General features: G+C 40.8%; 1 protein-coding gene across 2 annotated transcripts in view; it reads right to left on the minus strand.

Annotated features, from left to right (window-relative positions):
• TEK (TEK receptor tyrosine kinase) overlaps positions 1 to 25,734 on the minus strand; it is a 103,700-nt gene that overhangs the window by 32,192 nt on the left and 45,774 nt on the right. For both annotated transcript variants that reach the window (XM_029920923.1, XM_029920922.1), the window contains exons 3-10: positions 16,699 to 16,809; positions 15,681 to 15,833; positions 12,296 to 12,427; positions 11,834 to 11,974; positions 10,656 to 10,784; positions 7,142 to 7,293; positions 5,393 to 5,537; positions 372 to 533 (exon numbers count right to left, since the gene is read on the minus strand). In XM_029920923.1, the coding sequence (XP_029776783.1) occupies positions 372 to 533; positions 5,393 to 5,537; positions 7,142 to 7,293; positions 10,656 to 10,784; positions 11,834 to 11,974; positions 12,296 to 12,427; positions 15,681 to 15,833; positions 16,699 to 16,809 (1,125 nt within the window). The remainder of the gene's footprint in view (positions 1 to 371; positions 534 to 5,392; positions 5,538 to 7,141; positions 7,294 to 10,655; positions 10,785 to 11,833; positions 11,975 to 12,295; positions 12,428 to 15,680; positions 15,834 to 16,698; positions 16,810 to 25,734) is intronic.

The following is a 25,734-nucleotide window of genomic DNA, read 5'->3' on the forward strand; positions in this document are numbered from 1 at the left end:
TGGGCCCTGGACTTTCCTGTTACCACATTCATGGCGTAAGCATGTATCTTCCACCATGACCAAGCCACACAGAGTAGCTAAAAAGAGGACTGAAGATACAGAGAAGTGTGGGAAAGAAATAGATATAAATAGTAATGCCTGACACAGCCCGGTTCTGTGTCCTGCAGTCCACCACGACTTCCAGAAAGTTAGCCCAAGAACTCAGGACCCATGCATTATGTCCTGAATACTCTTAAATGGAACCCTCTGCTATAGCCACTACCCTGGGGCAGAGGAATGGGAGTGGGAGAGAGGGTTTCTATATTTGAGGAATTTTTTTTTTCTACCCATGCCACTTCTTTAGCTGGAGTCTTTTCCTGTTCACACCTTACCTTGAATATGCCGCCAAGCCTCATAATGATTAACAGGCTTGTAGAGGAGCTTCTTGGATTTGATTGGTCCATCCCCAAAGTAAGGCTCAGAGCTGATGTTGATGACAGCAAAATTATGTCCAGTGTCAATCACGTTTGGAGCATTCAGGGGCTTTGGAAGAACTAAACAAAATTTCAACCATCAGATTAGTCCTTAAACTTTAGAGTTTGATTATTATTCTTTGGTGGAGATAGAGGATGAGTGCCCTTAAATTTCCAACAAAACCCTCTTGAGGCAGGTGCAGTAGGGAAACACCGGGTAACTGCAAGAGTAACAAGAGACAAGTCTGAGTCTGACAGAGTGTGACATCTGGTTAACCCCTGTGATAGCCCTGTGGTTTCTCAGGGCCATAAGAATCCTGTTGTTGCTCACACTAATGGTACAAATGCACATGGACCCCATTAGCCTGCAAATGACCAAGAACAACTCCTGCACTGAGGGTGCGAGAGTATGCCTAGTACCTCTTGACTACGGAGAAGCCACAGAGAAAAATCAGACTGAGCCTGTGTATAGTAGCTGATATGGACTATGCGAAATAATATGCTGAGGTTTTAGAAGTCCCCACCTATTCCCAAAACCCTACAAGAACATGCCATCCCCTTAGTTATGCCCATAAAGAACAGAACCCTATCTCCACCCAAACGACTCAGATTCTGTATCTGACTGTACCTGCACTCCGCCCATCCCCTTTCAGTGTGTACTTTTGCTTTGCAATAAAGCTTCTTCTGCTCTACTTTGAATCCTTGAATTCCTTCTCACAATGAAGTCAAGAACCTGGCATCAGGCTGGTGGTTGAGGTCTCATGACCAGAGAACTCTCCCCATTTCCTGTATCCCTCTTAGAGTTCTCTAATCAGATTCAATGCATTTGTCTGTGGTGTGGTCTCCTGGCTTTGCTCTTGCCCTCCAACCCATTATCCACAAAATACCCCTTAAAATATGCTCACTCCCCTGCTCAAGACCTAACTATGGATCCCCATCATGTCTAGAGTAAAATCTAAGATTCACACCATGGCCTGCCAGGCCTTGCACAATTGAACCCCTGCTTCCTCTTGCCCTCACCCAATACCCTTTCAATTCATCCAACTGACAATGCACCAAGGTCCCCTCTGTCTCAGGTTCTTTGTAAATGTTCTTCCAGCAATGCTCCAGACCTTCCACTCTTCTCTGGTACCTCTGAACTTATCACCATTCAGCAATCAGCTCTGATGTGACTTCTTCACAGGGGCCTTCCTCAAACCCTAGCTAGGCTCGTGTGTCATACACTTTCACAGAACTTACACATTTCCTTTGTTGCAATTTTCAGATTTCATTATTCTTAGAGATTTTGTGTCATCCTTTGATAATGGTCTTTCCTCTAGACTATGCATGGCTTTTCTCTCTCTCCCCGCCCCCCCCCTCCCGCTTAGAGCAACGGAAATTTATTCTTACAACTCTAGAGGTCAGAAGTCCGACATGGGTCTCAGTGGCCTAAGATCAAGTTGTTAGCAGGCAGTAAAGGAGCTCTAGGGAAGACTGTGTTTCCTTGTTCTTTCCAACTTCTTGAAACCACCTACATTCCTTGACTCATGGCCCCTTCCTCCATCTTCAAAGACAACAATATCATGTCTCTTTAACTCTTTTTTTTTTTCCCATTGTGGTATCTCTTTCTGATGATAGCTAAGAAAAAAAAATCTATGCTTTTAAGGACTCATGTGATTACAGTAGGTCCACCCAGATAATCCAGAATAATCTCCCCATCTCAAAGACCAAGTATTCTCAATGGGGTGAAATAACAACCCCAAGGTGGTTAAAACTGGTCCTTGAAGGATTGAAAAAGCCTCAGATAATCGTTTGTGGCCCACCAAAGAGCCTTAGTACATAAACAGATATGCAGTACATTCATGATATTAACATTTTATGGTGATGGGAGGAGAGTTTGGGAATAAATTTCTAAAGAGGCTCCTTAGTGAGGTGATAATGATAAAAAGGTTGTAAAAACACTGCACTGAACTCTGAACTCCAAAAGGGCAAAGACCATGGAGGTTTAGCAAGTGTTGAGTAAATGTTTATTGATTTAATTTCTAGCAAGTTCTGTAGCTCCATTAACCCATCCTTTTTAAAAATGCATACCTATTTTTTTCCCTCTCCAAGAATCTTTCAGATTCTCCCAATGTTTTACTTAGGGCAGTTTCTGAGAAGAGGGCACTTCTGTGAGTAAATTCATCAATTCATATTTCCCTGGTATGATCAAGTAAGACCACCTGTTTGCTTACACTATCAAACACTTATTTTATTATAGCTATTAATACCACTAGCTTACAAAAGGGATACTTTCACAAGCATGAAACAAATTGCCCCAAAGCTTCCTCTTACTAATTTATCTTTTTATTTTTTGTATTTTAATAATTTTTATTGAGATATACATAATGTAAAGTGTATTTAGCTCAAAGGACTTTACCTGGGCACACACCCATGTAACCACAACCTAGGCTGTGACAGAGTACATTTCCAGCATCCCACCACCTCAGAAGGCACTCTTATGCCCCTGCCCTGTCAATAGGGAATTATTATCCTGGTTTCTGTCATTATCAATTAGTTTTGTCTGTTTTTTTTAAGTTTTTATTTTTTTTAATAAGTTTTGTCTGTTTTTTAACTTCATATAAATAGAATCATAAAGCATATATTTTTGGTTCAATATTTTGTCTATGATACCCATTAAATTTTTTTGCTGTTTAATATTCCATTGTATGATGTTAGGAGCTGAACTGTGTTCCCCAAAACTCTTACATTGAATTCTTAACCCCTAGTTCCTCAGAATGTAAGTACATTTGGAGATAGGGCCTTTAAAAAGGTAATTAAGTTAAAATGACATCATTAGGTCTGTTCCTAATCCAATATAACTGTTGTCCTTAGAAGATTAAATTGGAACACACACAGAGGGAAGACCATATGAAAAATACAGGGAAAAGATAGCCATTCATAAGCCAAGGAGTAAGCCTTAGGAGAAATCAACTCTGCTGAAACCTTAATCACTCACATGACGCCCAGAACTTGAGAAAATAAATTTCTGTTATTTAAGCCACCTAGTCTGTGGAACTTTGTATGGCAGCTCTAGCAAACCATTAACACATGAAGATACTACAATGCATGTATCCCTCATAATGTTGATGGGTGTTTTGGGTTATTTCAGTTTGGGGCTATGATGTATAAAACTGCTCTTCAACATTATTGAAGATGTCTTTTTAAACATATACACTCATTTCTTTTGAGCATGTATCTAGGAGTATTGCCAGGTCATATGTATGTGAATGATTAGTTTTAGTATATATTTTCAGTTTTCCAAAGTGGTTGTACCAACGTGTATTCTGGTAGTAAAGGCCTTGCATCTTTTATTTTAATATATGTATATACTATGATTTAAAACACTGATTAATTTACCTAATGGCTATTTCCTTTTTATGGTTATCAGTAAATATGACATGAAGAGGTATTAGTAACCTCGTAAGTACAGATGCTTCTACGCACTGATGTTATGTGCTGTGAATTCCACTAAAAAATAAAAATGAAAACTACTGACTCTTCTGAATCTTAGCAGCATGGTTTATTTTTGACTTATTTTCCATTCCAACAACCTAAAAATAACATAATTTATCTTGTCTTCATATCATTTCCTTCCTTTCAAGAACATGCAAGATATAAGAAATTATTTTGATCATGTGAATATTCTACTGAATAAAACAGATCAGGGCTTTTTTTCCAGTAATCCAAAATATATTAGAGATTTTGTGGCAGTCTACCCCTTCTCCTCAGGGTAGAGAAACCAAATATATAAGGCTATTTGCAGGCCAATGTTGTTATTGGTCTTTCAAAAATAGATTATGTTCTGAGCATTTACATTTATTTCATTTATGGGATAGCCAAAGATTCCTAAAGTAAAAAAATGGGTAAAATACAAGTCAACCTTGGTTATCTGGCTTCTTAATCTTTAACACAAGAGACTCAGAAAACAAAATGGTCTAGAAAAGATAGTGCAGTAATTGGAATCAGGAGACCCAAGTTCAAAACTAAGATTTACTCCTTAACAGATATGCTACCTTACACAAGTTAACTAAACCCTCTGAACCTGTTTTCTGACTGATGAAGTGGTGATAACAACATCTATCATGCACAGTTCTTATAAAAATTAAGTAAGATGAGGTATGTGAGGCACTTAGCCTAGTACCTTTCTACAACATGATTCAGAGAGCTGTTAACTCTTTCTTTCTAAGTGGTTCATAAGAAACTGACAAATTTAAACTTCCTAGTGGTATATCCATGTGTACCAGCCAAGCTAACTTTGATTTGCCTCCACTTTGCTTCTTCCACTCAAGTCACGAGTGTACATACATCAACTGAGGTTAATTTGAATTTTGAAATACTAATTCATAGCAGGAAGAATACTCACAATGCTGAATATGTGAAAGAAATCACTCATGTTCATTATATAGTATAGTCTGGGCTTCATAATAAGTAAGTAATCCTCAGAGTATTTTCCAAATTATTCTGTGCAATAGTGAATAGGAAGTCACAACAATAATGAAGTCAAACTTTTCATGAAATATAACCACTATGAGACATATTGTTCCAGACACAACTCCAAGTGTTTTTACATATTTAACAAATTTTCACAGTAACCCTGAGAGGTAGATAAACTAAGCTTTATTTTTGAATAAAGAAAGGCTCAAAGACGTTAAATTCATTTGCTCAGGGCTATAGACAAATATCTGGCTGGTAGGGACAAAAATCAAACCCAGGACTGTGTGAATCCACAAGTCATATACTTAATCCCTCCCTTCCATTTTCATGCATATTAAAAAATTTTATTAAGATTTACTATCATGGGTAATATACAAAAGGCATTTTAGTGCTCAGATAACATTTCTACCTTGGAGCAGCACCCAGTGATACATAAACACAGTGCATCAAGGATGCCAGCTCTACTTCTAGAAAATGGAGCTTACCTTTAACAGAAATGTTGAAAGGCTTTTCTACCATCCCAGCCACTGTGTTCACGCTGCAGACCCAGACCCCTGAGTCAGGGGGGAGGACCCGGTGGATGGTGAATGTGGCTACTGACAGATGACCCGTGTGGTTGAAGTCTTTTGGCTGGAAGGGTCAAAAACAAACAAAAGCTTCTAGGGAGGCATAAACACATGAAAGGTCCATAACACTGACCCCACCTCATTGTTTGATAAGAAGTTTTCTAGGAGAGATTAAGAAGCCAAATGCAATGCTAGTATAATCATTGGCTTATTTCCAAAGCTATTGTAGTAGCCCTGAAAGTTTATATTGGATTGATGCCCTCTCAGATCCTGCTGTTGTGTTTGTATGTTTGAAAGTGTGGGGTAAACACTTACAAGCTAGGAATCTAGTTCTTTTAAAGTGCTTCTGGTAACATTTTTTCCTTTTCCCAGTTTAATACAGAGATGGCTGGTGAGAGGACAAAATGGCTTCCCAAAATGATTGAGGAGCTGTCAAGTGTGGTGTTGTGGGGAAAACAGGACTCTGGAGACACATGGACCTCAATTCACATCCCGGCTCCATCACTTTTCACCAATTCCTTAGTTACCCAACTTCACCCAGCCAATTTCCACTTCTACAAAGAGGGACAGGTAAAGTTAAACAACATGTTATATAACAGTATGGGTGACCCTCACTAAATGGTAGCTCTTACTTCCATTAACCCATGAAAAGATTAAGAAGCTGTTAACTGCTTTCACCAACTGATGAGTTCTTTGAGTGGAATCAAGAATATCTGATGTGCAGAAACCAACAATGGCACATTTTCTACCTATCCTGCCCTCAAGAGGTCACTTACATCTACCCTATTGTCAAGTTGATGTTCAACCATCTTTGAGAGAGAAAAAGATAACCACTTCAAAATCTTTAGATAAGAAAATACATCAACTTCCTGAGGATCACTCGTGACACAGAGAAATTTGGGGAACTCCTGTCTGTGCTACATTTGGGATTGTTAGGAGAAAGAAGGAAAACATATTGGAAAAGTTGCTTAGTCTTTTCAGCAGAGAAGAACTGCTATGAGAGCACACTAACCAGAGCTGAGCACCAGCAGCAAGGGCAGAGTGAAGAAGTAAGGGAACCAAGGAATGTCCTCAGACCCAAGGGATTCCATGGATCATGGTTTCTGAATGGAAAATATGGGAGCAGATTTATCTAGAGCCAAAAGGGCTGTGCTGAACTCCCCTCTTTTACACTCTGCTAATTTTTGCTCCAGAAAGAATAGAAGTAGACCAGTCATCAAAGTGCCATTTCCTGATAGCACCTGAGAGGTAACACATTAATCTCCTGCTGACTCATGGGGCCACACCTACCTTGCCACACACTTTGGTGGCCACAAGACCACCTCATTCTTCTGATAGGAGAAGTTAGAACATGGGGATATTGCGAGGAGGGTAGAGACTTGTACAGGCTGACATAATACTTCTCAACACACAGTTGGAAAGTTCTGCAGGATGAGTGCCCACCTCGGTGGATAGACTGTGGTGGTTTATTTCCAAGCTTGCACTGTAGCACTGGCCAGGCTGTGTTGAATCTGCTCTACCTCCCCAGAGACATGGCTTTTTGTCAAAGTTAACAACACACCGGCTTAGGAGGATGCAAGCCCTGTGTGGAATCTAGCCTTTAATGAGGGGATTACTGCTTAGAAAGCTGTTAGTGGTGTCAGGAGACAGATTAAGACTAACTCTTACATGGAGCACTGTCCCATCTGGCTTCACGAGAGTCATTTCTTCATTAGCAGGTAGTGGCCAGCCAGATGCTTTGCAGATGGGATTAAATTTGCCACTGTTTACTTCTATGTGATCTGGCAAATCCTCTATCTTTGGGACCATCCTTGGCATACCTGCATGAAGAAAACAGCACTGTGACATCTCATCTTTAACACAACAGCAAGAGTAATAAAAACAGCTACCATTCAGCAAGTCATGCCCTGGGTAAGAACTCTACAAATGTTATATCATTTTACCATCATGTAATAAACTTGTACGGGTATGCTATTGTAGTCTCCATTTTACAGATGAGGAGACTGAGGCTCTGAGTCCAGAGTGAAGCTCAGATCTGTATAAATCCAGAGTCCACACTGTCATAATGCTGTGTTCTCCTCAGTGGATCTGGGATGGACAGTCTCTATATCAAAATGATCATCATGGCCACATCCCCTGGCCTTACTTTTCAGTTCCTTTTACTTTTTAAGAGAATTTTAACAAAAACAAAAGCAAAGAAAAAGAAACACAAAAACTGGGTTCTTGTTGACTCAGCCAACAACCCCACCTATTGCTGATCCTCCATTTTGATATACAAGACATATCTCATTGACGGGGAATCTCCAAGTAGCAGAAGATTAAAAACATTCACATTTACATGCAAGAGGTAGACTATAACTGCCTCAGATTGGCTTCTAGACAACAGCCAAATCAAAAGTGTTGCTGCTGATACTGAAAGAAAAGGTTTCTGGTAGCAACAAGGGCATCAAGACTTCTTGCCTAATACCTATGTAGTAGAGAATGGATAATCCTGAAATAGAACAGTTTTATTCTGAATTGTAGGGTCTTAGAGAACCTCAGACCCTTTGTAAGTAAACGCGAAAGGAGACAGAAAGCAGTCCACCACTTAGTGGGATGTGAGTGATGTAAGTGTCCCCAGAGCAGCAGAGACTTACATGCTCTTTTATGGGGGGGGGGGCACGTGGCAAACACAATATTGACATTTTATATTGATATCCTGTTTCTCAGGCCTAAACGTGATGAGGAATGGGTATGGAGCAGGAAGGGAAAAGGTCTAATAACTCTAAAGGTAATTCCTTGATATATCTGTAGACTTGAAGGGATTGTGATTAGAATCTACCAGATTTTTCAGCCTCAGAACATACTCAAGTAGGAATTTTAAAATGTGCTTTGATACTTTTTTTCATTTTCATTTTCATTTTTATAAAGTGTATTTGTTTTTGAGAGAGGGTCAGAGAGAGTGAGTTGGGGAGGGGCTGACAGAGAGGGAGAGAGAGAATCCCAAGTAGGCTCCACACTGTCAACATGGAGTCCAATGGAGGGCTCGAACTCTAGAACTGTGAGATCATGACCTGAGCCGAAACCAAGAGTTGGATGCTTAACCGCCTGAGCCATCCAGGTGTCCCAAAAGTGCTCTGATACTTTTAAGCCTGTTATGTCTTTCCTTCATTGTCGCCTTGCCTTTCCTGTGGTCACAGGTGCAGGGGAGGTAGAGCAGAACTGGGGGGAAGAAGACTGCCCTCTGAAAGCTCAGGGGCCAGGGTCTGGGTCTGAGGTTCTCACACCTTTTGCAACATCAGGCTTAGAACAGAAAAGGCAGGCATAAAATTGAAAATTCAAATCCTTCAGCTTGTCACTTTTCTATTTTCAATGCAATCCTCTGGCAGTTCCAAGACCTTTCTCTCCCTTCCTAGACCCTCCCAGGTTCACGCTCTGCAGCAGAGTCCACACACAGGGGAAAGAAGTGAATATGCAGAGCTAAGCCAAAGCCTTGAGAAAACAGTTGTTGGTATTTTCCTCCTGTATCTGTTCTGACTTTATTTTTTTAACATTTATTTATTTTTGAGAGACAGAAAGTGACAGGGAATGAGCAGGGGAGAGGCAGAAAGAAAGATATACACACACAGAATCCAAAGCAGGCTCCAGGCTCTGAGCTGTCAGCACAGAGCCCAACATGGGGCTCAAACCCATGAACTGTGAGATCATGCCCTGAGCCAGTCAGATGCTAAACCAACTGAGCCACCCAGGTGCCCCTCTGTTCTGATTTTTAAAACAAACTGAGATAAAGCGGTGAAGCTCTTGGTCTTGCTGCTCTGAGTGTATTTCTTTCTGTAACAATGACATTTATAGCTTGAGAGGGTACTATGTGTTTGTTATTTTTAAAATTTGAAAATATGCAAAAATATGCTTCTTTTAATTTTAAAATGTATATTCTAGGGCGAGAGTTGGCCAACATTTTCTGTAAAGGCCTAGACAGTACATATTTTCAGCTTTGCAAGCCAAAAGTTCTGTAGTAACTTACCACTCAACTCTGCTGTGGTGTGAAAGCAGCCATGCATTATATGTTCTAAAGGAATTAGTGTGGCTGAGTTCCAGTAAAATTTTCCTTATCACAACAGATGGTAGGGAAATAAAAAGGAACAGAATAGTGATATATGCTACAATAGAATTAAACTTTAAAACAGTATAGTCAGTGAACAAAGCCAGCCACAAAAGACAACATAATGTATAATCCCATTTATAGTTTATGAAATGTCAAGAATAAGTACATCTATAAAGACATAAAGTAAATTAATGACTGCCAGGGGCTGGAAGGAGCAAAAAATGGGAGTTACAGCCAATAGGTACAAGGTTTCTTTTGGTATGGCAGAAACATTCTAAAATTAGATTATGGTGATGGTTGCACAACCCTAAATATACCAAAAAATTATTGAATTGTACCTTTAAAGGGGATGAACTCCATGGTATAAAAATTCTATCTCAATAAATCTGTTAAAAATAGTGGATTGGGAGGCACCTGGATGGCTTAGTCAGTTAAGCGTCTTGACTTCATTCAGCTCAGGTCATAATCACATGGTTCATGAGTTCAAGCCCTACATCAAGCTCTCTGCTGTCAGCACAGAGCCTGCTTCAGATCCTCTGTCCCCCCCCGCTACCCTGACCCCTTTCCTGCTGGTTCTGTCTCAAAATAAATATTTAAATAAACATTTTTTTAAAAAGTAGGTTGGATTTGGTCTGTGGGCCAGGCTTTGTTCTAGGGTAATTTCTGAACTAGAATTATTTAAAATTTCATCTTGAGGGTAATCTTTTTGTTTTTCCTTTTTCTTTTTTTAATATTTCTTTTCAAAAATAGCCAAATCCCTCCAACGTAGTTCTTCCCTGTTGTGCATATCCAAAGAAAAGACAGGTCCCAGAGAAGGGATAAGAGACAGAAAGAGCCCCCAGCTAGCCAATCGTCACTTAATGTGCCACAAAGTGTCTATGGTTTACTCCTAGTGGAAGGAGAGATGAAGGACAGTATGAGGGCCAGAAAAGAACTAGAATATTTTCCTTTAGAACTTGGGATATATTCTTCCCAACTTCTGGATGGAAATAGAAGTGGCTTGAGGATGGTGGGCCTGCTGGGGCTATAATTATAACCAGCAAAGCTCAGTTCAGACATGCTGAACATGGCCCGAACTACAGTGTTACCTTGCTTTACCTTCTTTCTCACACTGGAGACCTTGGCGTTCTGGAGAGCAGAGACATCCCTGGAACCGATCACACGTCTCCCCATGGCTGCACCTGCAAGTAAGCTTACAGTCTGGCCCATAAAAACCAGGCTGGCACGCTGTGGACAAAGACAGCAGATCCACTGTTAACACAGGGGAAGGGTGAAAACTCAGGCTGTAGGGGGCAAGTTTTCTTTGTCTCTCTGAGTTATTGATTGGGTGACATAAAATCCTAAAAATTATCTCCACTGTTGCTTTTAACTTCTATTAAAGTGGACTACTAGGAAGTGTTCAATTACATATGTGGCTTGCTCCTATTTCTACAGAACTGCTTGGCCCCAGGGCTTTGTTACCAAGTTGCTGGGACTCCATCATAGCTGTCAATATGCCAGATGTGGAAGCAGCTGACTTTGTGAGGTAAACACTGACAAACCTTGGAGCTCTGGTCAATTCACCACATTAGCATTCATGAGAGAGGGTCTGGCAACCTTGACTGAATATTCGTGGCAAGCTACTGTACCGCAGGACATGTGAAACCAGACTGGAAGGATGTGAAACACATACCCCTCAGCCTCACTGAACAGGAAGGTATATTTTAGAAAGGGCAGAGGGACTCTTTGAGTAGGTGAAGTTAAAGCCAACAATTAACAAGGTGTTCAAGCTCAACAATTAAAACATCATAACACCAAAAATATGCAACCAGGACTGCCTAAGTAAGGGCCACAGGAGAAAAGATCTTCCTCTATTTTCAAATCCCAAATCCTGTCTGTATCAGACCTAAGGGTACTGATATCTCTATCCCCCTGAAAATACAAATCCTCTACGGCCTTCCAACTCCAAGTACGGTCTGAAAACCAACAGATGAGCACCACCTGGTAGCTTGTTAGAAATGCAGATGTCCAGGTGCCAGTCCAGACCTATGGAATTAGTGTTTTAATAAGAACCCCAAATGATGTGTATGAGAGCAAAATCTATAAGGTCCAGAGTCTTAATTATGAAAACATAATTAATCTGGATGAAAACATCCATGATTCAAAACCCTGTAGCTTAGCAATGGATTGCTGGCTGGATAGTCCAGGTATATCCCACACTATTATTTCCAGCAAGCTGGACCTCCTTGGTAAACCTGCTAGAACTTTCTCTGTTCAGGGGTGTGACTGATACTTACCTTCATTACACTGCAGACCCTGCCACCCCGTGGCACAGGAACACCCATAGGGGTCTGGGAGACAGAACACATAAGACTTGCATCCCTCTGGTCCACTACACCTTTCTTTACAAGTTCTGCCAAATGTGTGCAGTTCACAAGCTTGGAGGGAGAGAAAAAGAGGACTCAGAGTCAAATAGTCAACCCCTTGAAATGTAGGAGTTTTCTTTTAAAGGGTCTCTCCTAGACTTGTGAATATGGAAAATAAGCTGATCTAAGCTGTGGCATGAACAGCTTTTCAGTGACTGGCAATCAAGAACCCCTAGAAATGGATATGTTTTTTCCAATTCACACCAAGTTACCATATGGCCTAACAGGGGCCATTTAGCTTCTGTTCCCAATTGTGTCCAGAGTTCAAATTCTAAATCTGGCAAGGACAGCTTTTGAAAACCACAACTCATTCAGCAAGTACTCTTGACTTACCCTTTTCACATGTCCTCCCCATAAAACCAGGTGGGCAAATGCATTCTCCGGTATCTTCATGGCAGATACCATTGTTCATACAAACAGTACAGACGCGATTACATTCAGGTCCCCACTTCTGAGCTTCACATCCTTTTAAGGAAAATAAGGCTCTGGTAAGTAGAGTGCATTAATTCAGCAAACTTTTATTGAGCACCCATGACCTGTTAGTCATTTGGGTAGACTATGGTAAATGAAGATAAACAGAATATAATCTTTGTTCTCTAAAAGCTAATGGTCTTATATGTGAAACAGACATGTAAACAGGAAATAAGGATAGAAACAAAGACAAGGAGTATCTAATCCTGTCTTGGGGAAGGCTTTCCAGAGGAGGTGTGTGTGAGCTGAATCTGCTCACGTAATTAGCAAAGAAGACAGGCTGCAGAGGGTGTTCCAAGCAAAAGTGAGATAGGGGAGGAAAGCCTAGCATGTTCAAGAGCTGCAGGAATGGTCAAAGATAGAGCAATGGTTTTCAAAGTGTGATCCCTGGCCAATAGCTTCTCCAGCACCTGGAAATCTGCTGGAGATGCAAATCTCAAACGTACACCCCATCCCTGACCTACTGCTGAGTGAGAACTCTGGAGGTGGCCTAGCCATCTGTGCTTACCGAGTCCTCCAGATAACGCATGCCAGGGTATGAGAACCTCCAGGCTGCGTTACCTAGAGAAAAGATGCAGCTAAAAAAGAAAACAGAAGCCAGTAGCATCCACCTATTTTTTCAAAAACATATAAGAAGTGAAATAAGACACACAGAACCGAAAATACAAGAATGGCATAATGCTTCTAGATTCTTTTTCATGGATACTTTTTTCTAACACTTGGTGATTTTAGATGGTTACTTATAACTAAGGACACCTTCTGATATAGGGAAAAAAACTCAGAAGGATTGGGATGACCCTTTGTGGTCAGGAATTTAATTTTTCATCTGAAAGGAACTGGTGTCTTTGTCCCTGAATATTAGTCTCACGGTGGTAAGCTTGGACCTGTGCCTACAGCTGATGTAACTTTATAATTGCTTTGGCAAGAACTCCTGGTTTATCAGTATTTTCTCTAAAATAATCAGGAAGACTGACTACCCAGACCCTTTCTTACAGACTTCCACTTAATAGATAAAGCTACAAAATGTCTAACAGCTAATATTTACATGCCTTAATATATGAAGGGGAAAATACTTCTGTGTGATTCGTGATTTCTTGAGAGCCAGACCACAGGTCTTCTGTGCATGTTGAAGACTAACGATGGCAGCCTGTGGAGATGATAATGGGCTTCCTCTTATATTAACCTGTCTCTAGCTGTATATCTATCTATACATCTGTCCCAGCTTCTCCCCTAATCCTGGAAAGGATAAAAGAATAAAGTTTAGGGAAGAAATTGGGGTGACCTCTTGGAGATGAAGAAGCCAGGAAAGAAAGTTTGTTGATAGGCAACAAGTATACAATCAGGCTTCTGTGATTTTCTTCAAAAGCCCTGAGCTTTTATATTTCAGGAAACAAAATGTTCATGCATGCAGAGAGAAATCCTATAAACTCAATGGTTGTGAGAGATCTTTTGTCAGAGAGAGAATTTATATTAGAGAGAAATCCTATACATATAACTAGTGTGATTTGTGTACAACATCTTTATGCACCTATTATTCCTAGGTTTCAATTCATCCTGGAGAGACACCCTACAGTTATGAGAAATGGACAAATGCCTTCAGCTATACCTCATTTCTTAAAACATCAAAGTATGTTTGAAATCTTTCACTTTATCTTTAAAAATCAGATGAGTTTCAAATTCTAGTCTATATTGCATTGTGTTTTTCACATTTTAAAAAAAGGTTAAGGGTTCCTGGGTGGCTCAGTCAGTTAAGTGCCCAACTCTTGGTTTCGGCTCAGGTCACCATCTTGAGGTTTGTGAGATCAAGTCCCACGTCAGGCTCTGCACGGACAGCACAGAGCCTACTTGGGATTCTCTCTCTCTCCCTCTCTCTCCTTCTCTCTCTCTCTGCCCCCCCCCCCCCCGCACACTCTCCCTCTCCCTCCCCCCCTCCCTCTCTCTCTCTCTCTCTCTCTCTCACACACACACACACACACACACACACACACACACACACACACAATAAATAAACTTTAAAAAGAAAAATAAAAGAAAGTTAAGTCTTTTACCAAATGTCAACATCTGATGTTTCTGAGATTACTAGAAAATGTGCCTCTTATACTCCAGACTCTGAGTACCACTGATACCTGGTGCTATACTGGATTTGAGAGAAAGCGTCTAAATGAAATGAAGACAAAATGTGCTCTTGCCATTTGGACTCTCAATGAGAGCAGTAGAATAAAGAAGATATCACCTGCCCAAAACAAATGAACCACACTTTTCATACTTCTACTATCATAATGCAAAACCATTTATCTGCTTACCTATGTAACTGTTCTGAGAATTTCCCAAAGGACAGTGATTCATCTTATTATCCTTGCATTTTCATACCAACATAATGCTGGGCGGAGGGTTTGATCAATATATATTTGTTGAATGAACAAACAGATGAATGAATAAATAAATATAATACAAAGCAAAAGCAAAACTGTTCATGAGTTAGAGATTCCAATCATTAGAAGAATGTCAGAGCAGTCAAATACTTAGACCTGAGCATTTAAGGTCTCAGTATAGCTGGGAAAATTCAAGGCAAGTTTTTTTCTATAAATCAATGTCTTATAAAAACTAATGGTGGATGGTTACTCCCCCCCCCCACCTTTGGTAGTTGTAAGAGGGTGGGGAAATTTTACTAGTTCTAATTCATGCACATTTTTTCAAACGTGAAAACAGAAATCCCCTTTGAGTGTTAAATAGTGGGATTTATAGGAGACTTAATGTTTAGATAGTAGACCTACCTAAAAGACTCCATTCCTCCCCATGTATCAGATACCTTTCAGGGAGACTATGCAACTCACTGTGATTCCCCCTCTCTATGGATTGATGCTGCTATTTAAGTGTGAGGTCCTAGGGTCTGCACAGAGGTATGTGGTTCCACCCTTGACTAAAGCTCATTAGTCTAGACCAGGAGAAATCTGGCACATGTTAGGCCAGTCTGATTCTTTACCCTGGGAATTCAAATTTTGGAAGTAAAAGAAACATTGCTGAAGCACAGTTAGGCTAAGAGTAGCATCCTAGAGAGAAAGTCCATCTGGGGCCCATCTTTTCTGGAACCTTGCTTGTTAGCTGTTCCACCAATTTTTCAGAGTCCTTAATACACTTCCAACCAGTCCCTGGTTTTTGCTTAAGAAGCCAGAATAAGCTTCTGTTACTTGTAGCTATAAGTCCTAACAACCAAATCATCACAGACTGTGGCCTCTCAGTCACTTACTCCGGACTATCAGCCTGGTGAAGGCCGAGGTGAAGAGGTTTCCTCCTATGTACCTGGCTGAGTACACTCCAGCATCCTGGGGCTGAGCATGAGGCAGATGCACTTCTAAAATATCAGGTACTTCATGCCGGGGCACTGAGTGGATGAAGGAACCTGGTAAAGGGAGAAGGGTGGAGAGCAGTGGGTTGGTTACATGCAGACACTCCTGTTTCCCCCTGTGGCCCATCCACCTCCTCAGTTCTCCCTGACCAGATATAGAAAATGTGCTCTAGCATATTGGATGTAGTAGAAGAATGAAAAGGCCAAGCTATTCAATACTCTCCCCAAAAAATGAGAAACATATGATGATAGAGCAGACAAGTTAGTCTACACGATCTACCACCAAACTTATGAAGATGGAGGTAAGGCTGAAGTGCTTATCTTCTGCAGGAAGAGATGAACAGGCAAAGGTGCCCCTGCCAACTAATCAAGTGACCAGGAGATACCTAGAAACAAACACCAATCTGGAAGTCCCATCCATCCACAGGTCTCAGAATGGTCCTCATCAATATTTCACCTGGGTCAGGCAACTGCCACCAGGTGGTGCCAAACCATAGTTGGACCTGGACAGATTTGTGCAGCACAGTTGGACTCTCCCAACCACCACCAGTTGGCTTCTCAGGGTCAGTCTGGTCATTTCCTTGACCTCGCAATCAAACAACCTCACACTTTACATGGCTGGATTTGGGACCTCACTTATCACATCATGATGGGGTTTTATTGTACATTCACAATTTTGAATTATACATCCCTAAATATAGAATGTGTGTACATTCACATATGTATCTGAATCTCTACTTTGCTATCTACCAACCGTGCTGCCTATAGAGCTTCTTTAATAACATTCAATGGGCTTCCATCATAGTGTTTTGCTTCAAACATCTGCCCGCCAGACTGCACCAGCGTATTGACCCAACATGTTTTACACTATCTGATATCTCACATCATGGTGCTGGAAGGAAACGAAACACATACTCACCATTTTTGTAAATCACTGCATCTTCTTCTTTAATCAACACCTTTTTGAAAGATATGTTCACATTATCTCCCCTGTCCACAGTCATGGTTAGAGTAGCTGGTAGGAAAGAAGCTTTTAAAAGAGAGAAAACAAACAAGTGAGAAGATGAGGGGACACACTTTCTCCAGGAGCAAGTGAACTATGAATTCAGAAGAGGATGGCTGGCATTTGCCAGGAGTCAGCTTAGCTGTAGGATCTAAACAACAATGACAGCTAATGGGTTTCAAACTTTGTTAAGGTTTTGAAGAATGTGACGGGAGAAATAGTCATTTCTTCTGTAAAACTGTAAGTATATACACACCATCCATATATACATGTTTTTCCATACAACTAGTGGAAAAGAAAAGGACTTTATGTTGATTAATATCTGTTACCAAACTTAGATCTGAAATTAACCGTAAACTATATTAACAATGAATCAGCCAGTCTTCTCCAATCCCTACCAAGTTTTCTCGAAGTGGAAAAGAATAGAAATGGTTAGTCATTTGCCAAATGACTTGTCCCTTCTGGGTAGTGGTCTTTTCAGTTGTGTGGATCCAGGTAATTCTATTTGCTTTAGAATGCCCCAAGCATTTCTCAAATGGAATTAGCATGCTGGACTTATTACTAATGGTGTAAATATTAGAATATTGAGCAATAAGGCAATGATGGGACCCAGTATCTTCCCTTTAAGTATACATATAATTATATATTTGTTATATTATAATATATAATTACATATATATTACTATATAAATTACCATATGTATAAATATATATCACTATATGTGTACTATACACACACACACACACACACACACACACACACACACACATACTGACATGGTTATGGGACTGGGCAATCAATACTGGAAAAGTGTTCACTGGGGATAAAACCATTTTGGAAATATCTGTCTTGGTGTCAGTCTTGGAACATAACATTGCCTGAGTTCCTTGGTTTATGGAACAAGATGTGTGAATAAAATGTTCTAACATTCTTCCAGCCACAATAGTTTCTGAATTCCCTTAACTTACACCATGATCTACAGAGAGTCACAATTACAAGAATTGGGGGAAGGGGGGAAGTAACTTTAAGGTAAGCCAATTTAACAAATTTTCAGCTTTATTGAGATATAATTGACATACAAGTTAAGTCCATTTTTAAAATTTAAGGATCACCACTCAGAGAAGATAATCAGAATAATATATGACTTTCTGGGGTGCCTGGCTAGCCCAGTTGGTTGAGTGTCTGACTCTTGATTTTGGCTCAGGTCATCATTCCAGGATCGTGGGATTGAGCCCCATGTCCAGCTCTGCATGAGGAGCCTGCTTAATATTCTCTCTCTCTCTCCCTCTGCCCCCCTCTCCTGCTTGTGCACCCTGTCTCTCTTGCTCAAAAATAAAAAATAAATAAAAAGAATATATAATTTTCTTAAACATGGAGGGCAGGAGAAAATGGAAGTAAAAAGACATAAAAGAGAGGGGAAAGTCCAAATAAAAATCACAGCATAAAGGAAAGATAGATTATGCCAAATATATGTCAAAAACCAGAGAATCTCAGAATGAATTAAAATATATTTTTCATGAGCTATACATTAAATGTAATGACACATAAGATTGAGAATAAGGGTGAGAAAGATGCCAGACTTACAGTATTTGAAAGAAGCTGGTATTGCAATATTTATATCAAAAAAAAATAATTTACTTTCAAGCCAAGACAAAATTTTAGAGATAAATATGATCTTTTCATAATGACTGAAAAATGGGAGGCACCTGGTGGCTCAGTCAGTTCAATGTCTGACTCTTATTTCAGCTCAGGTCATGATCTGGCAATTTGTGGGATTGAGTCCTGTGTCAGGCTCTGCACTGACAGCACAGAACCTGTTTGGGATTCTCCTTCTCCCTCTCTCTCAAAATAAATAAATTAATTTAAAAAAAAAAAGAGTAATCTTGAACTTGTATATGCATCTAACAACAGTGCTTCAAAATCCACAAAACAGAAACTGATAGAATTAAAGAAACTGACAAATCCACAAGCATAGTAAAAACTTTCAGAAGCCAATTCATCAAACAAATCAAAAATGACTAAGGACAAATAAAGAAAATCTGAATAACACAATTAAAGCTCTCTTGGACTTTAATGGATCCCTGTACCCAGCTATATGAGCATATATTCAGGCACACTGTCTCCCTTATTAAGCCACACAGCACATCTCTATAAGTAAAAAGGCACAATATCCTATAGAACAAATTTTCTGACCAGGAGGCACCTTAATTAGAAATCAATAACAAAGCACTCTGTACCCTAAGGTTTAGATCGCTGTGGAGTTTCAGCCTAGGACCAAGCCTGCTGAGGACCATGGGTGAATCAGCCTTCCTGCCTCCTCTGTGGCTTTCAGACAGACGGCTTGAAAGAGGCTAATTCTGTACTTAGAGGGTTTCCCTGTGGGCACAGACCATGCCTTGAACTACACTCAGAAGGGCTCAGCTTTGGGTTTATCTGCCCATTCTCCTCTGTGCCTGCTGACCCAGGCCTGGTGCCCTGCCAGGACACCCACATAAATACCTTTGGTGCAGATGACAACACAGTGACATGGGGCAACCCTCGAGGGAGAACGGTATAGATGAAAGGGCACTGTGAGCTCTGGAAGAAGACAGTGCTGGGCGTGAAGCCAGCCTTTGCCAGTGAGTAGACTTCTTTGAATGAGTTACTTAACCTGTGAAACATCTCTGCTTACTTGTCTGTAATTAGGAAGCAAAAGCAATTACTTTATTTTTTTAGTGTTTATCCACTTTTGAGAGAGAGAGAGAGACAGACAGACAGACAGAGTGCGCTCAGGGGAGGGGAAGAGAGAGAGGGAGACAGAATCTGAAGAAGCTCCAGGCTCAGAGCTGTCAGCACACAGCCCCACATGGGGCTCGAACTTGTGAACCATGAGATCATGACCTGAGCCAAAGCTGGACACTTAACTGACTGAGCCACCCAAGCACCCCCAAAAGTATTTACTTTGAAGGGTTGTTAGGAATATTAAATGATGTATGTCAAGGCTGTGGGTACTTAGCAGAGGTCAATATCCTTCCCAAAGATAAACAAATGCCAACACTGCTGTGCTGATCTGTGCAGGACGGACATGAGTGGCAGCTTGCTCACTGGTAAGGAAATGGATCAACCATGCAGGGAAGGCAGGGACGGGCAGGGGGACTTGACAGGGCTCCCACTCACTGTGACATGACAACAAGGTGCTTCCATGAGCAATCCTACCACGTGCAACTCCTGCTCTTTGTGACCTGATCCTGGGCTCCTGTGAGAATCTTTTCTGACCATTTTATGCCATTGTTCCTTTCTACCTGGTTTGTTTATATTTTCTGCTCCTTTGTGTGAAGACTGTTTAGCTGACCATGGACTTCTCACTCAGCATTGTATTCTGAAAAGGAATAGAGATTCCCTGAGGCTCAACTCCAATGGGGCTTTTCCTCCCCACCACACCCCCTCTCTGTGGTTCTTTATTACTTCAGACCTTGTGCCTTTTAAGCTCCTGTTTCCTTAGGTAGAAACAGTCATAGCAGAGTCCCGCTGCTGTCCAGTGCCACCTCCTGCATCCACAGCTGCAGGTTCATCATTCTCTGCCCTGCTCATAAAGGGGGTCTACAACCTTCCATACTGAACTTTGATGACACAGGAGCCCAGCTTGTACACAGTACACACAGACTAATGTCATGTGACTTGACTGGTCCATGAAAACAATAAGTATCTTTTATTTATTTATTTAAAAAAATTTTTTTTAATGTTTTATTTATTTTTGATACAGAGAGAGACAGAGCATGAGAGGGGGAGAGGCAGAGAGAGAAGGAGACAGAACCGGAAGCAGGCTCCAGGCTCTGAGCTAGCTGTCAGCACAGAGCCTGACGCGGGGCTCGAACCCACAAACGTGAGATCTGACCTGAGCCGAAGCCGGAGGCTTAACCAACTGAGCCACCCAGGCGCCCCAATTTATTTTTAATAAGTACCTTTTAGTAGTGCCTACTATCAGGCACTGCATTCCTTATATACACACACTGGAACACTACTTGGTGATTAAAAAGAATGAAATCTTGCCATTTGTAACAACGTAGATGGAACTAGAGTGTATCATGCTAAGGGACATAAGTCAGAGGCAGACAAATATATGACTTCACTCATATGTGGGATTTAAGAGACAAAACAGATTAACATAGGGGAAGGGAAGGAAAAATAAGATAAAAAGAGAAAGGGAAGCAAACCATAAGAGACTCTTAACTAAAGAGAAGAAACTGAGGGTTGCTGCAGGGGTGGTAGGTAGGGGGATGGACTAAATGGGTGATGGCCATTAAGAAGGGTACTTGTTGGGATGAGCACTGGCTGTATATGTAAGAAATGAATCACTAAATTCTACTCCTGAAACCATTATTTCACTATATGTCAACTAACTTGGATTTAAAATAAATAAATAAATAAAGTTAAAAAAAATAGTGCCTACTATCAGGCACTACTTTTTCTAAGCACTTCATACATAGCTAATGTTCATAATATTTCTATCACATAGTTACTACAATTATCCTGATTTTACCAATGAGGACATTAAAGTACAGAGAGGTTAAGTAACTTGTCCAAAATCACACAGCAAGTTCATGGGAGAGTCAGGATTTGAACTAGGTAACTTGGCTCTAGAAGTTTCTCATAGGTTAGCACTCAAAAGGCTTTGAAGCTTATTACCTCATTTATAAATGAGACTGTTAAGGCCTGAATTCGATGATGACTTGTGTAACGTCATTTGGATAGGTTACTCAACTGACAGAACTTAACTAAGAACATGATTCACTTTTCCTTAAGAGCTGGACAAGAGAATCGATGATTATATACAAAGAGGCTTCTCATGAATCTAAAATAATTAGGTTCAATTTTGGGTGTCTCCTTGAATGATAAAGACTAGTTTCATGTCCATTATTATTTTGTGCAATTTCACAACAATGCTGTGAAATGGGGTATCCACTGTCTACCCATGTGGGAGATGGAGTCAAGGGTGACTAAGTCTGTTACTCCTGACAGTGAGTAAGAATGAAAGTTGAGACACAAACTCAAGATGCCCACACTTGTTCAACCACGCCCGCTCTCCAGACTCATCTTACTCCTTCCCCACAGCCTTAGCTCTCGACTGCAGCCATTCCAAACTATATTCAGGTCTGCAATGGACCACATGATCACTCACATGCAAGTCATGAGCTCTCTCCCTTCTCCTCTGCTCCTGCCTTTTCCCTGTGTCTCACCATTCCCACTCTTCAGTCCCCATGTAGATGTCCCTTTCTCCAGGGCGCTTACTCATGCCCTGGGATCCAGAGTAAGTGTCCCAAGGCTGTTCTCCAAATGCCCTGCACTTCCCCCCTTGCAACCCCCTGACGGCACAGCCCCTCTGCTAGACTGAGCCCTCCAGGATACAAGGTCACATCTGTTTTGGAAGGCAGCACAAGGTGTTAGTTAGGGCCTGACTTCTGGGGTCAGCCTGGGTTATCCTTTCTAGGTCCAACACTGGACACTAGGTGTGTGAATGCATCTAAGTTACAGTAAGCAAAGGCCTCATCTATTCATACAGAACCATCATAGTCCTCACCAAATACATGCTTGGTAAAGACTAAATTACATAGTAATGTATATAAAGCTACTAGGGCAATATCAGGCAGGTAAATACTCAGGACATGTTACCATTGCTGTATCTCCCATGCGTGACACAAACAGAGGCCTAAGAACACTTGTAGAACGAAAGAATAAATGAATGGATTGGATCTCAAATTCTCCTATTTTCTTTATGCTTTTAAGACATGCATTTGTGCTATTTAGATACAAATGGCTTCTATCAACCTCACAAATCACGTTTGGACAGTTTGCTGTTCTTAAAGTAAGGCTATTTCTCAAATGAAAAATAGGAAGGAAATAACCTATACTTCCTCCCAAGGGAACACTCTGAGACAGCCGCTTGGATGTGAAAATGTTTCAAACATCACTTATGCCTCCCTATCCCCAAATGAAATCAACAGGGAGGTTTGAACAAATTGCTTTTGATTTTTTTGCATGATGCCATTGATAAAAACAGTTTGGCCATTGCGGTGTGCGAGCCAATTTAAGCATGTTTTGGCACATCTCAAATGGATTTTCCACTTCCTCCCCAGATGCACGAGTCAGCAGCGAGCAGGAATACATGGATGTTTACCCTATCCTGTTGTGTCCCTGGGCAGGCACCTCTGAGATCTCATGATGTTTTACTAGGGAATTAATAGTATCAAGAAGACACCATTGTAGAGATTTTCCTGATTCACCATAAAGGATATCACTTTCCTTGCACCATATTTCAGCTACTGGAGGGTCAGCAAAAGATACAGAATCCGTTCAACAGCCTGAGATGTTGTTTTTACAAGGTAGGGGGGCACCTCAGTGGTTCAGTCACTTAAGTATCTGATTCATGATTTCAACTCAGGTCATGATCTCACAGTTCGTGGGTTCACCAACCCACTGCTTGGGATTCTTTCTTTCCCTCCCTCTGCCTCTCCCCATCTCATGCATGCACCCATGAACACTCTCTCAAAGATAAAGAAATAAACATTAAAAAAACAAATGTAGGAAAGAAAATACTACCTATTTTTCTGTTTTGTATAAATTTTGTATACCAATTATGTTAATGGATGGTATTGAATTTTTTCCACAATTGAGTAGAAAAACAGTCTCCCTCAATTATTGCTTATGCCACAGAACTATGATAATTATCGAACATTTACAATGAGTCAGATAGGTTGGTGGTCTCATTTGATTCTCAAATGTATGGGGTAACATCTCTAACTCCGTTGTATTTTTCAAATGAGGAAAAATGATTTCAGTGAAGTAACTTGCCTGCATCGTACCATTTAGTTACAGAACCAGGCTTGAACCCACATCCTACACTCAACTTTGCCCTGGGCTGCTTTGCAGGGTTTCTGTTGGAATTGTTCTATATTATAAAACAAGTGTTCGGAATGGGGGAGAGTGGTTCACAGTAGGCGAGAGGGACACACCAAGGTCTTGCAGTGGTCATCCATACAGACTCTGCAGTCTTGGCTTCAAATCCCATTCCCAACATTTACAAACTGCTATCGTTACTAGGTAACTTATTCTACAATGTTTCATTTCACCCAAGCCTTTAATAACACATCTATGGTGTCAATCAAAGCTTAATTTGAATGCACTCATGGGAACTGGCTTTTGGTATATACCATCTTATTTAAAACTGAAGACAATTTTGAAGGTATTGTTATTGTATTCATTACACAGATGATGAAAAATGAGACCAAAAAGTGCCAAGTAACTTGCCCAAGTTCACAGAGCTGGTAAAATGGTAGAGACAGAATTCAAAGTCAGCTAAAAGGAGCCTAAAAGGCATCATCTCTCCATGGCCAAGATTGCCTTCGCCTCATGTAACTGAATTTAAGTTCTCCTTTACCTGTGCTTGCCTAGACTGTCAGTTTGGAGCAGTGATTGGTCTTGGACTCCCAACATTCTGATTTAATACTCTCTACAGGTTCTTATTTCTACACTGTCAGGTTCAGCCCAAGGCCAACCCGGAAAGAGCACAATGGCACTTCACATTTCATTCCTATGAAGCCACTGGGGGACAAATCTCAGATTATCTTCATTCAGAATGTGGAATTACCAGCAAAGAGACATAACTCTTTAGGCAGGTCAAATCCCAAATGACACATGCAAAAAATAATAGAGTTGACTTTTTAGCCATGATAGCTTTGGCACACCTCACATCCCTTTGTTCAAACTCTCTTCCCTCACCAGAGAGCTGCCTTCCTGGGAATGTCTGCTGTTCACTTTTCCCACTCACCCTTGTGTCATGTAAAGGTGAACATTGCAGTTTTGCTAAGAAACCTTTTCCTTCATTTGTCATGAATAGCGATTTTATCATTTTCGACTTGAAAATGAGCTTGCTGCCTTCAAATCTTCTAATTACCAATGTTAGCAAATTCAAAGAAATGTTTCCAGGTGGACCCCAGCTAGGGGCTGACCCCCCCACTGTTGCTACTCAGAGGCACCTTATCATCCGGGGCATTGTTAGACATGCATGATCTCAGAACTCTCCTCAAAGACCTACTGAATCAGTGTCTACATTTTACCAAGACCCATGGATAATTTATAAGAATGTTCAACGTTGAGGAACACTGGTCTAAACAATGTAGACTCCTATATAAAACAACAACAACAACAACAACAACAAAATTACCAATTAGAGAAATGTGTAGAAGTATGTCCTATCTGGATCAGTTTTATGATTACAGATCAAACCCTGAAGAATTCACGCAGTCATAATCTCATGAAATGACACATTCTAAGGCCACAGTCCCCATGGTTATGATGACATAGATTTGGAAAGGACTATTCATTAAAGGAATGACCAGCCCAGGAAAAAGGGCTGATGACTGAGGGGCTAGATTATTCCAGTCAGAGCAAGGAGAGGTCATCTGTGCTGGAACTCTGTACCTTCTGCCCAGCAGGCAGCACCAAGGTACCAGAAGTCTACCTGCCTGTTTAGGCCTGGGAGCCTTAGGACAAGAAGACAGAATCATTGAATAATATTCGCAACACTGTCTCCTCCAACTGCCATCAGGATCTGCCTAAAGATTTAGCTTAGGGCCATTTGTACTTTGGGAGAAAGTCTCCATCACATCACTGCCTTGTGAGGTGGTAGCAAAGAGTAATACATGACCCTCACCCCCACCCCCGTGCCCTTTGCAAAAGGCCCTCAATGTCTCCCTTCAAAGCTGTGGTGTTCTGTGAGTGTAGTGTGGTAATTTGACTTTTAGAATGAAATCATTGTCTCTTTCCAAGAACGATATACTGCCTACAAAAAGGGACCCAATTCTTCATCCCTCCCTATCGCCATAATCTTTCCCATTTAGTTGTGTGATGCCCATCCATTCTGACTTTAGGCTCAGCTGTTTGACTTTCTTTAGGCAACGCAATGAGATGAAAGT

This window comes from Suricata suricatta, chromosome 13 (genome assembly GCF_006229205.1).
Source record: "Suricata suricatta isolate VVHF042 chromosome 13, meerkat_22Aug2017_6uvM2_HiC, whole genome shotgun sequence".
Classification (NCBI taxonomy): domain Eukaryota; kingdom Metazoa; phylum Chordata; class Mammalia; order Carnivora; family Herpestidae; genus Suricata; species Suricata suricatta.